The sequence below is a fragment of the Diceros bicornis genome, chromosome 1 (genome assembly GCF_020826845.1).
Source record: "Diceros bicornis minor isolate mBicDic1 chromosome 1, mDicBic1.mat.cur, whole genome shotgun sequence".
NCBI classification, from domain to species: Eukaryota; Metazoa; Chordata; class Mammalia; order Perissodactyla; family Rhinocerotidae; genus Diceros; species Diceros bicornis.
Window position 1 is genome coordinate 46,995,808 of NC_080740.1, and position 13,550 is coordinate 47,009,357.

General features: G+C 43.6%; 1 protein-coding gene across 1 annotated transcript in view; it reads left to right on the plus strand.

Moving 5' to 3' along the window:
• The first annotated feature begins 376 nt into the window (after nucleotides 1-376).
• Nucleotides 377-13,550, plus strand: part of LMNB1 (lamin B1) — a 57,870-nt gene continuing 44,696 nt past the window's right edge. The window contains exon 1 of the mRNA XM_058539695.1: nucleotides 377-1,082. Coding sequence (XP_058395678.1) covers nucleotides 724-1,082 — 359 coding nt within the window. The 5' untranslated portion in view covers nucleotides 377-723. The remainder of the gene's footprint in view (nucleotides 1,083-13,550) is intronic.

Genomic DNA, 13,550 nt, shown 5'->3' on the forward strand with positions numbered 1-13,550 from the left:
GGGTGCCCGCGCGGTGGTGGGAGGGCCGGGCCGGCTGTGAGCCCGGCACTATCGGAAGAGCAGCCCCAGGCGCCCCTCCCCGCCGCCCTCAGTCCTGCCCCCGCCACGCCCAGCCCGGCGCGCCAGGCCGACGGTTGCCCGAGGGCCAGAGTTTGAATTTACAGGCCCGGCCCCCGAGCGGCAGGAGCGCGCCGCCGGCTCCCCATTGGCCGGCGGCGGTCACGTGGGGGTACGGGCGCGCGCCGGCCATGTTGGGAAGCGCAGCGCCCGGGCCCGCGCCACCGCCGCCCCCCGCGGCTCGCCTCCAGCCCGCCCCTCGCCGCCCTCCTCCCCCCGCCCGCCGCTGCGCGCCGCCTGAGAGGAAACAAAGTGCTGCGGGCGGGAGACTCGGCGGCGGCGGCGCGCGCACCCTGCTCGGCCCTCCCGGTCGCCCTCGCCCCATACCTTCCTGAGTGTGTGAGTGTGTGAGTGTGTGTGTGCGTGTTTCCTTACAAAGGGCATTTTACGATTGATTGATTCGTAGTCCTCCCCTTTGCTCTTTGTGCTGTACCCCCCTCCCGCCATCCCAGGTGCTTCTCCCTTCCCCACGCCGGCCTCTCCGCGAGCGCGGGTCGCCGGTTGGTCCCTTCGGTCCCGGCTTCGCTCCCTGCAGCCCGTCCGTGTCCCGGGGCTGCCCGCAGCCTCCCCGCTCCCCTCTCCCCGCCGATCGCCCCGCCGCCCGCCATGGCGACCGCGACCCCCGTGCCGCCGCGGACGGGCAGCCGCGCCGGCGGCCCCGCCACGCCGCTGAGCCCCACGCGGCTGTCGCGGCTGCAGGAGAAGGAGGAGCTGCGCGAGCTCAACGACCGGCTGGCCGTGTACATCGACAAGGTGCGCAGCCTGGAGACGGAGAACAGCGCGCTGCAGCTGCAGGTGACGGAGCGCGAGGAGGTGCGCGGCCGCGAGCTCACCGGCCTCAAGGCGCTCTACGAGACGGAGCTGGCCGACGCGCGACGCGCGCTCGACGACACGGCCCGCGAGCGCGCCAAGCTGCAGATCGAGCTGGGCAAGTTCAAGGCCGAGCACGACCAGCTGCTCCTCAAGTGAGTGTTCGCCTGGCGGCCGCGTTAGCGCGCGCGAGGGACTGGGGGCCTAGCGCGGGGCGGCCTCGAGCACCCCGGGGAGGTGGAGTGATGGCCAGGCTGCCCACGCCCTTCGGAAGGGACAGGCTTTCCGTCTCTGGGAAGGAGAAAGAATCTGGTGTGTTTTTAGCGGGGGCAGGGGTCGCAGAGGGGGCTTGAGTTGTAGTGATGATGGGACCGGGATGCACATTTTCCGATCCTGGATAGTTATCCGGACCGGGCGAAGCGCGCGCCTAGGGCCCTCAAGGAGGGGCGCCTGGCTTCGGGCCTCGGACCCCCAGGTCCAGAAGGGTTCTCTGGCGCGGAGGCCCCTGGGCCCCAGGTGCGAGGAGGTGGCGCCCGGGCGCGCGCTCAGATGCACGCCTTGGTTTCCGGCCCGGCGCGAGACAAAGCGTCTGATGGGTTTGCGGTGCGGGATGGCCGGCCCGGGAGCACCGGCTGCCCGCCTCAAGAATGAATGAGCTCTGCGCGGGCGGAGGGAGGAAGGGGAGGGACCTGTCTCCAGCGTCCCGGTCTCCCGGGGGTGGGTCCCGCTTTGGCGCGCTCAGTCTTGGCCCTGTGACATTTTGCGATCGTTCTGCGCCTGCCTTGGGCGGGGAGGGAGGGGCGGGGTCTGAACTGCGCGCCTCTGCCGGCCCAGGGCAAGTTAGGTTTTCGAACTCGTTAGCTTTCTCAGGGGAGAGGTGTCCTTTCTGCGGAGGCTGGCGCCGGCCCTTGGATGCTTCTGTGCGTGGAACTCGCAAGCTGGCGTTTTGCACGTCGTGACCACCGTTCTCCGATCCGCGGACCCCTTATCCCCAGGCAGCAGTCCCCTCCCCCAGCTTTTGCACCCCGGTAGTATAGTCGGTCTTTCGGTTAATGGAGAGACTATGTGCAGTCCCCATGTCTGTCATTTTGCTGACAGGCCAGGGCAGGTGAAACGGTGTTGTGGAACTGTCGAGTGTTGGGGCGAGGGAGAGCTTGTAATTACTCTACCTAAGGGGGTCTGAGTTTTCAGTCCAGGGCGCAAGGGTAAACTTGCAAGCCTTTACTGGTCGTACTTTGACTTGCTGATGAGCGAAATGGCATAATTGTCGTCAGTAGGCAACTAGCGTTGATGTCGCACTTTAGAGATTTGCTAAATTTGCGCCAGAATTCACGGTCTCCGTCCCCATTGCCAATTGAAATTTTTGGAGATGCTTGATTCTGACTTTGCCCCTGAATGTCTTTCTGTCTGTATCCGTGTGAATGTCCCTGTCTCAGTTTCTGCTTTTGGATGTGTGAATCTCTACTTCCCCCTCTTATTAAGTATTTGAAAAACGGTTCATAAAAAGGTATGCGCACTTGGTAAAAATAAAATAGTATAAACTGGCTTATAATGAAAAATGGAAACAGTCTCCTGCCTCTTTCCAGGAGGCAATCACATTTACCCCTTTTTGTTTTTACTTTTTTGGGTATTTAGTTCCGTAACTCTAAGTTTATATTTCTGTTTCTTGGATTTACCAGCCTTTGGAGTCAGCTTTTGAAATGGGTCCATTCACTCACACTACTGTCTCCATCTTCCTCCAAATTTTTTGGTACTGAATTTCTTCAGATCTTTGATGCCATTGCTTGTGTGACTCGCCATTATTATGTGTACCATTAAGAAGAAAATACAATCAGGACCATCTATGTAGGACCCGTCCTGTTGGACCCATCCTGGTTTCAGATGTTAAAATGTGATACTGGTCATCTGTTACGTGCCAGTCACTGTTCTGTGTGTGGAGGATACAGAGATTTAAAGAAAAAAATTACTGCTCTTATGTTTCTGAGAGTGCAGTAGCAAGCAAATAAATAGCGTTATTTTGTCTAATCTGAGGCATTTTGATGCATATGCTTTTATAATCTTTCTGAAAAGTATCTGCTGAAGGTTTTTCACACAGTAACAAGACTGCCACCTGGCTGACTGTAATTGTAAAATGCTGTGTGTGGATTGTACGATGCATGCTGGTTTCAGTAGGATTAAAGTGAGAAGAATGTGTGTATTAAAGTCAATGAAATAATGTATGTGATATAATGTTAGGTAATAACAGATGCTAGGGGAATAAAAATAAAGCAAGATGAAGGAATAGTGTGGTTAAGGAAGGCATGTCTGAGGGGTTGATAATTGAAAATAATATTCTCTGAGATGTCAAGTATTGTCCTGGGATTATATATTTTTCAGATCTGTAGTATATTCCTATTGTCAGGATTAGATGTATTTTCTTTTTTTTCTAACATGCCATCAGTTGTTCAAAACATGCCACGTTTTACTTTGTTTCATATTTCGACTCTGACTTCCCTTACACAATTTTGTCCCTAAATAGCCTTTCATTTTCCTTTTTGACTAAAGAAAAATTTGTCTTCAGCATTATTTTCAGACTCTTGATATCTATTACATAAGACTACTTTTTACCCTGGAACTCTCTGCTCTTAAGACATGCTGCACAGCTGACATCCTAGAATTTTGCCTAATTTGGGCCCAGTTTCCTGCTGGATCACATATTTTCCTTTTCTTGGTTTCTTCCCTCATTTTGTTGGAGAATATCCTTAAGTAATTTATTCAGAAAAGATGGTAGGATGTAAACTTTCTGAGTCCTGTGTGTCTGAATATAACTTTGTTTTGTCTCATGCTTGATTGATAGGTGGGCTAGGTATAAAATACTGGTTTAACATTTTTTCTCAGAACTTGGAAAGTTCTGAGTGCTGTTTCTCAGACAGCATCCACTGTCTAATGCCAGTCACAGTTATTTTATTTTGGTAATTGCTTTTGTTTTTCCTCTCTGAAAGCTTTTGGGATTCTCTTTTATCCTGGTTTTCGGAAGTTGCGTGGTGATAGGTCTAGGTATGGCTATTCTGTCACATGTCCTCGCTGTTATAAGTGTATCCTTTCAGTTTAAAGACTTGATCTTCGTTTAGCTCTGGGAAACTTTCCTTATTCCATACTTTTTCTGTGCTCCATTTTCTTTGTTTTCCCTAGTTGGAATGTTGAATCCTTTGGTCTCTTGTTTTCTCTCATTTCTTTTTTTATTTTTTATTTATTTATTTATTTATTTTTTTAATTATTTTTCCCCCAAAGCCCCAGCAGATAGTTCTATGTCATAGCTGCACCTCCTTCCAGTTGCTGCATGTGGGACACAGCCTCAGCATGGCCAGAAAAGCAGCGCGTCGGCGTGCCCCCAGGATCCGAACCCCGGGCCACCAGCAGCAGAGCGCGCACTCAACCGCTAAGCCATGAGGCCGGCCCTGTTTTCTCTCATTTTTTATTTCATTTTGGGAAATTACTTTCACTCTTCTTCCAACTCAATAGTGACTTTGAAGGCAGAAATCATGCTTTTAATTCTAAGAAATCTTTTTGCACAGATATTTCTCTTATTCAGCTTGTTCCTATTTTAAGGATGTATTATTTTCTTTAATCTGTTTGGGGATAATATTTAGGGTTTTCTTTTTAAAATTCTTTTCTGTTAATTGGGTTATCTATTTTTCCTCCTTGGTCACTTGTTCTTTTTGGTGGCCTTGGTTTTTTTCTTGCTATTGATTTTTGTCACATGCATGATGATCCTTGGTTGTCTACATTTACCAGTGAAGAACTAGGTAATGGTTGAGTGTTACTGCTGTTATTGTTCACGTAGCTCCTCACCCGCTTTTCTGAACGGAAGAACAAACTAGGACCTCTTTATATATGAATGGGATATGCTATTGGCCAACTTGTTGGAGAGCCTGCAGTTAAGCTAAGGGGTGCTGAGGAGGGCCAGGTGCAAAGCTGTTCCATGAGTTGATCCCTCCATTTTAAGTACTTCACTTTCCCCTACAGTCCCTGTGTGCATGTTCTGTGATGTGTACTTGTACCTACATTTCTTCTAGAAACTTTTTGAAATGTCCGTTAATGATCCCTTTCCTGTTCACTTTGGTGCTATGGGTTTATTTTATATCATATACTTTACTGCCTTTTTATTAGGGTCTAGTGGGGATGCTAATGCCTGTGCATAGTAAGCCATCATCCGGAATCAGTTAATTTTGAGCAATAATTGAAGAATAATTTGTAAGATGAAAAGGAAGAAATGTCGTATTGTCTGGGTTCATTTAAGTCTTTTATTTGCTTAAAAATAATTTTCTGTATTTAATTCGTTTGGAGCCAGAGTCTTTGTAATTATTCTATCATTTAGGTGGATTTAGATTAAGAAAACAGTCTTGAGAGAATTATACATTCCAAAATTACTTCATCCCTTTTTGGTTCCTCAGCACACAACATACCTCAAAGACAGAAGAATTCATGGAGATACTTGGTCCTGCTAGAGAGAATCTGACAACAACTTCCATGCAGGTGGTCTCTGGATGCCAGGAAAACAGATCTCAGATCTAAGATACAGCTATTCCAATTCAGTCCAAGCTGAATTATATTTCATTGGAAGCATTTTTGGGGAACAATTTCCAAAAATGATGCTGAATGCCATCAGTCAACACTTGTTTAAAAGTAAAGAAAAATTGACTTAATTCAGAATTTCAGTATTAACTAATTATGTGGGAAAACTGGGTATAAGAGAAAATTAAGTATGTTCATCAATCTTTTAGTAACTAATTTTGTGAATGCATACGTTTCTTTTTTCTTCAGTGATACAAGTCCATAATCTTTTTTGTAAAACCTGTTAAGGCCAAGATGTATTTTGGGAATGAAAGCAATTCCAATTTTAAGAAGGTAATAAGATGCACATACTGTATACGACACCCCCAGTGGGGTCTAGGGTAGCACTCCATCATGAAACAAATACTTCTGCAGGGAAGGATATTAATAGTCACAATAATAGAGAAAGACAACTGGAACTAGATTCACATCCATTCAGGTCAGGTTTTGTCACCAAATGAATTAATGAAAATTTTAAGTTTTAGAACTCTGGAAGTACATTATATGGATTTGTGTTTTTAAATTGACTGTTTCTTACTAAGTTCACTTGACTCATATTCTGGAAGTTGTCTTTTATTCCTTCTTTCGTTTATAGTAGATATTAAAGCTTGAGAAGCTGCAAAATTAATTCTAAACTAAGTTTCTCTTTTTGAGAATTATGAATTAGGCAAATGGTGATGGGGGCTCACTGGTATATAACTTTATATATTGGATGCTGTAGGATCGTTTGAGATGCTGAGCAAGCCAATTTACTTGTCCCTTCATTTAAAAAAAAATTTTATAAGGATGTCCCAAGAAACACATTTTAATGTCTTACAGATGTTAGGCCTCAAAGCCAATGTTTTCAAGTTAATCCTTTGAGATATTATATAAAAATTTTGTTGTTTAAAGGAGAATTTCGTATCTTTTAAAAAGAAATGGTGGGGCCGCCCTCGTGGCGTAGCAGTTAAGTGCATGCACTCTGCTGCTGGCGGCCCAGGTAGGGATCCCGGGCGTGCACGGCTTGTCAGGCCATGCTGTGGCGTTGTCCCATATAAAGTGGAGGAAGATGAGCACAGATGTTAGCCCAGGGGCAGTCTTCCTTAGCAAAAAGAGGAGGATTGGCATGGATGTTAGCTCAGGGCTGATCTTCCTCACAAAAAAAAAGAAAGAAATGGTGCTCCTTTTTTTAATATAATTTATCTTATGAAAATAAAAGATTTTTTTCTCCAAACATAATAAAGTATAATGTTGATTTTTTTTTTTTTTTTTTTTTTTTGTGGTACATATGGACCTGAAGATTTGTAGACTTCCTACCTCTGTCCCCAGGCATCGTTGCTTTGAGGAGGATGGGTTTGAGGTTGAGGGATCAAGCCTACGTAGTATATTCCTTTGAGGAAAACAGCATTCCTCTGAGTTTGTTTTGTTGGTACATTAGTAAGGAACTTCTAATGGAAAATTTGGATTTGTGTGTTTTCATTAAAAAATGCATACAGTTGCTGATGTACTGTAGCAAGTATAATTGGGACACTGTCCATCACAATAGCCTTAGATAGGGTAGTATTGAGCCAAAGCACTGCATGAAGTTGCAGCTTCCTACTTTTTGTGAGTTGGGGCAGATACTTAACTCTTTGAGCCTTCATTTCCTCATCTGTATAACTGGGATAAGGAGTAAGGGGTAGTTTTCTGCATCTCAGAAAGAATTAAGAAACTTAGACGTTCTTCTAGCCTGTCACTTACTTGTCTCATAGTAATGGATGAATTTTATCCAAATTAGTAATTTGAAGAAATTAGGAAGCATACTGAAATGTAAATATTATAAACTCTTTTTCTTTTCTATTACTTTCTTAGTGAAGAAGGGGCAGGGATTTACTATATATTTGGTCTTACTATACATTTACTCTGTTGGCTTTCTACATATTTTGGTCATTGATAGAATAAAACTTAGGAAATGTGCATAGGCTAAACAACATCTGCAGGGTTGTTTTAACATTCATATTTTTTGGTTTTCAAACCTAAAATAATAAATGATAATCTGCTTTAGGGAGTTTTCTGTATGTAAGATGATTAATTGAAATACAAAAACCTTCATCCCATGTTATTACTTAGGTCTTTCATTTTTTTTTTTTTTTTTTGTGAGGAGGACCAGCCCTGAGCTAACATCCAATGCCAATCCTCCTCTTTTTTTTGCTGAGGAAGACTGGCCCTGGGCTAACATCCGTGCCCATCTTCCTCCACTTTATATGGGACGCCGCCACAGCATGGCTTAACAAGCAGTGCGTCGGTGTACACCCGGGATCCGAACCGGCGAACCCCGGGCCGCCACAGCAGAACGTGTGCACTTAACCGCTTGCGCCACCGGGCCGGCCCCAGGTCTTTCATTTTTTATGTCCCGATTTTGCCTTGGTAGAATAACACCCTGGCTTTAATATAAGAGCTATAAAACTTCATGTTAAATATTGCTTTAATTTTCAGGGAAGAACTGGAAGGATGAAACCCCTAGAATTAGTCTAGGAACAGGAAGTAAGTCCTAAGTAATTCAATTGTCATGACACTTCCTTCCCATGCTTTCAAACGATGTTAGGTAGAGCAAGATATCTTTTGGAGTTGTTTATTTAACCTGGGGATTAGACTAGGTAATTTTTTGGATACCCACATTCAAGGAAGTAAACACACAAAGTAAAAGATAAAGCACTGTAAAAATATGCTGCTGAGTCTTTCTTTTTCCTTTGCACAGTCTGTGTTTGTTCTTTCATTTGTCCAGGTGACGTCACCTCTGATGTGTCTGAGTTAGAGATCTTTAGACTTTTATATCAGCGGTGTAGGTCTATTTCATGCACACATAGTGAGAATGAACCTCAAGTGTCAGTTGGGTGATGGGACCCTGTCTAACTGAAGTTCCCAATTCTGGGATCCTAATCAAGAGTTCTAACTCCTTTTTTTTCCAGTGTACCTCTGTGATGAGGGTGTTGGGTTTTGGCTGTTATATTTGGGGAATTTTTGAAAATAAATTTTGTTACACAGAAATATATGCTCATTATGGAAAACTAGAAAATATAGATAAACACTAAGAAGAAAATGAAAATCACACTTAGTTCTATGTCCCAGAAATGCGAGCTCTAAAGTTTTTCTCTCCATATCCATATTATTAACAAAAAATGGATTCATGATAAATATTGATGTGTAACTTTTTTCATGCAACACTGTTTTGTGAACATCTTTACACATCATTTAACACGTTTTGAAGATTCATCAGTAACCTTTATTGGCCACTTAGTTTGCTGTGACGAAGGATGGTGGGTTTTGCAGTGACTGTACCCACCCAGTTTGTCAGAGGCCATAGAGGGCCATAATTATCCTCTTCTCTCTTATTGACAATATCAGGTTTTTTTCTCTAGTTAACTTAATGGTTAAATGTTAACAAATTTATTGGCTAAATGTTAACTAATTTATTGGTTAAATGTTAACCACTGGATAAAGTAATTACAATTTTGCCAATTTTTTTGTTTTTTTTTTTTTTTGGTGAGGAATATTGGCCTTGAGCTAACATCTGTTGCCAATCTTCCTCTTTTTGCTGAGGAATATTGGCCCTGAGCTAACCTGTGTGCCCATCTTCTTCTATTTTGTATGTGGGACGCTGCCACAGCATGGCTTGATGAGCAATGCATCAGTCTGAGGCCCGGATTCAAACCTGCAAACCCCGGGCCACTGAAGTGGAGTGTGCGAACCTAACCACTATACTGCCGGGCTTGCCCCCAATTGTGCCAAGTTTTGATGCCATCAGCAGCACATGAGTGTCCGTTTTCTGGTGGAGGAATTTAAATTTCTGGAGGTTCTTTTGGGTTCTTGATCATTTTTATCGTTATTCTCATATTGCTAGCATAAAGGAGTAAAGAGATCGAATTTCGGGTCATAATCTTAGGTTTCTGCTGATATTTTTGTTGTAAGCCTAGGTGTTAAGTGAGGCTTTTCTTAGCTAATCTATTTACATGGTCCTTTTTAAGTTTAATTTTTTACCTCACTGCATTTAGATTTATTGATCATAGATAGAATTATAGCACTTTTACTTCTAGAAGGGGTCTTGGATCATCTGATCTAATCAACTCATTTTGTAGTTACAGAAATCAAGACCTAGAGAGATTAAAATACTTGTGCAAGATGCAGGACAAAAAGAGCTAATGTTTGTTTTGTGCTTATTGTGTTTGCCAGGCACAATGCTAGTTGCTTGACAGACAATGTCTTTTAAGCCTTATGATAACCCTGTTGATGAGTGTGGAAACTTGAGGCTCAGAGTAGTTACGTATTTTGCCTGGGATTGCTTAGCAGATAAATGGTGGAGCTAGAATAGATCTAGCTAGCTCTGTTTTCTAGCATTGTCGTAGGGTTTTCGCATGTATCACTTTATTTAATCCTTGTTGCAGACGTTAGTCGAGTTTACCGACCTGAAGCAGGCTCACAGAGTACTGTCATCTGTGCTTGGGACTTGAAGTCTTACACGGGACAATTGATTTTCAGGTCTGTTTCGGTGCTACTTTTGGAAATAGTACCTGATGTGTGTTTTTCACAATGACAGTTCATAGCCGCTGGGGAGGTAATTTTGGATTTGTCAGGAGGGTGCAGTAATTGAAGCAGCTATTTGAACTACTGAGGGCTTCATTTGCTAATAAGGAAAAGGTGAAGATGAATTACTGAAAGAGACCTCTTTTATCTTTTCTTCTTTTTTTTAATTTTGTGAGGAAGATCAGCCCTGAGCTAACATCCATGCCCATCTTTCTCTACTTTATATGGGACGCGGTCACAGCATGGCTTGACAAGGGGTAAGGGGTGCATCAGTCCACGCCCGGGATCTGAACGTGAACACTGGGCTGCTGAAGCGGAGTGTGCACACTTACCCGCTGCACCACCAGGCCAGCCCCTATCTTTTCTTCTTCTTAGAAAGCTACTTTCCTACTTTACTCTATGCCTTAATAATAATTTTAAAAGAAATTAATATCTCTAAATAAGTCTTTAATACTCATGACAGAAAAGTTCTTTTTGTTCTTTATTCAACACACATTTGTGGAACAGCACACATTGTGGAACTGTGTGCCAGGCCTTGAACCAAATGCTGGGAATAGAGAGATATGGGACACTCAGTCCCTGTTATCAAGTGTTATCAAGTGTTACAGTCCAGTGGAGAAGACAGAAAACAAACACTACAGTATTGTGATACTGTAAATGCATTACACTAATACAATGTAATAAGCACTATAATAGTGGTGTCCACATGGTGCTGTGGAGGAAAAGACTACCACCTAAGGCAGACTAGGAGCCTTGTGAAGTTCTGAAAGGCATCCCAGGAGAATTGGGGAGGCCGTGAAGTCTGAGCTGAGTGTTGGGAGGTGAGTAGAAGTTGGCTTCTAAATAGAAAACGTTAGGAGAGGGTGTCGTTCCGAATGGCAAATAGTTCATCTAACTAAAGCCACATATATATGTGTATATATATGTGGTGGGGGAGGGTTGGATTTTAGGTAATGAGGAGCCTCAAGAATTTCAGGTGGAAGAGTGATATGATCAGTCTGGTATGCTGTGGAGGAAAAAAAGAAGTAGAGGTAAAAACACTAGTAAGTGCACTTGAGTAATGAGGTGGCCCCTGGACTGAGGAGGCAGCGGGAAAGGACAGAAGGTGGATTTAAGAGATTCTGAGTATGGGAGATTAGGGAGAACAGAGTCTAGGGTGACTTGGCTTCCATGCCTGGGGAGATACTGTTGCTCTTAACGGAGGCTGATGGGGAAGGAACAGGTTTGGAGGACCCTACTCAGGGTTAGTGGTGAATTAGTGGTGGTAGTGAGTGAGTGCTGTTTGTTGGACTTCCAGGAGGAGATGTCAGCTGACCATTTGGAGTACTCTGGAGCTCTGAAGAGGGACTTGGATTGGAGATGCAGTTTTAGGAGCATAGGTGATATTTGTGGGTAGAGAGAAGAGAGGTAGAGTCAGAGACATGGAAAACATCTACATATGAGGACTAGGTAGAGGAAGGAAAACCTACAGTGGAGATAAGTAATAGCTAGAGGGGTGGGACAAGAGTTGAGTCATGCAACAAGGAGATTTACCAGGAAACGCTAGTGGTTTTGGTTTGGTAAGGCCTACAAGGTATCCATTGACTTTGGTGCCAGGGAAATTATTGTTGACTCTGAGGAGTGCCTAATGCTAGTGAAGGAAGGGCAGTGGAGTCGAAGCCGTTGACCATAATTAAGGAAGGAATGGGGAGAAGGAGATCATGGGTTTAGATCACTTGTATAAGAATGTTAGCTCTGGGGGAAGGAGACATTCTTAAGTGTTGATTTAAAGTAGATTCTCGCTTGATGTTTATATAATGAAACATTAGGTAGGGGACCAGAACACTTCTCCCTCTAAGATTCTACTGTAAAAAAATGTGATCACTTCACCCCCTTTGCTTAAAACACTTTAGTAGCTACTAGAATAAAAACTAAAATCCTCGGGCCAGCCCGGTGGCTTAGCGGTTAAGTTCGCGCGCTCCGCTGCTGGCGGCCCGGGTTCGGATCCCGGGCATGCACCGACGCACTGCTTCTCCGGCCATGCTGAGGCCGCGTCCCACATACAGCAGCTGGAGGGATGTGCAACTGTGACATACAACTGTCTAGTGGGGCTTTGGGGGAAAAATAAATAAATAAAATTATTTTAAAAAATTTAAAAAAAAAAAAAGACTAAAATCCTCAATATTACCTGGTAGTAGAGTGACCATATAATTTAGCATCCAAACAGGGATACTTTTGCGCGTGAAAGAAGTTGCTATTAATAATTATGTTGGGACAACTGACATAAATGGAAATTGTCCTGGGCAAACTGGGACATAATGGTCATCCTATCTAAAAGTTCCTCCCTGCATGAACTGGCTCCTGTCTGACTGTGCGGCTTCATCTCACACCACAGTTGGTCTTGCTCTCTCCTCTCTAACCATGAAGTTCTTTATTCAGTCCCATTTACCATGCTCCCTCTTAAGAGGGCCTTTGCATGTGGTTTCCTTTGTCTGAACTTCTCCCATCATTGGGTTAACTCTTCCTCATCCCTCAGAACTCCACTCTCTTCATTTCCTTGGGAAGTCTTCCCTGACTATCAGATGTTCTAATAATAGCCTTGAAAAAAAAAACCGAACCTATAACTCTTCAGCAATGTGTATGTGTACATTATTTAAGGACTCAGAGTTCTCCAAGGCTTCTAATGAAAAAGATTACCTTCAACTATTTTCACTGCTCCTTTGATATTTATCTTTGTGTCTAAATGACATTATTGACATTGTGCTATGAAAGACGAGCAATTTAGTTTTTATTCTATTCTTCATAGCACTTTTTTCCCCTTATTCTTCCAATAGTCATACATTACATTTTAGTTTAGATCAGGTTAGATCAGTTTTCGGTATTTAAGGTATTCAGTGTGTTCTGTAACACCAATTAGCTCATATGTGACTGGTAAATAGAGAAGTTACATTATTATAATCAGAAGTTGTATTGGTTTATATATGACTTTTCCTAGTAAAGGGGAGCCAGAATATCCAGAGTAGAGTTGAAAGGGAAAGAAAGCCCTCAGCTCCACTTTCAACTCTATTTTAAGAGGATTAAAAGTGAGCGCCTGCACCCAGGATTCCCTGCCCCAGAAAGGTACTCTTGTAGCCAGTGTGTGTTCTGAGCTCTGCTTCTGTCCCTATTGTCTCTATTGTCTCAATTCCTCTAAGCTAGCAGGGCCACTCTGTTGTTGTGCATTTTTAAGCATCTCTTGAGGCAACTTTAGCCACTCTAAACTGACTGCCTGGTTTGTCCATGTCATCCCCTGAGGTACTAATTATTTATGTTATTGCTGGTGCTCTGGTTACAAAGCTGCATAGGTTTTGAGTGGTTTGTTCCAACCTTACTTTTCCCATTTGCTCTGTTATTTTATTTAATTTTAATTTTAATTTAATTTTAATTTATTTTATTTTAGTGAGGAAGATCAGCCCTGAGCTAACATCCATGCTAATCCTCCTCTTTTTTTTTTTTTTTTTTTTTTGCTGAGG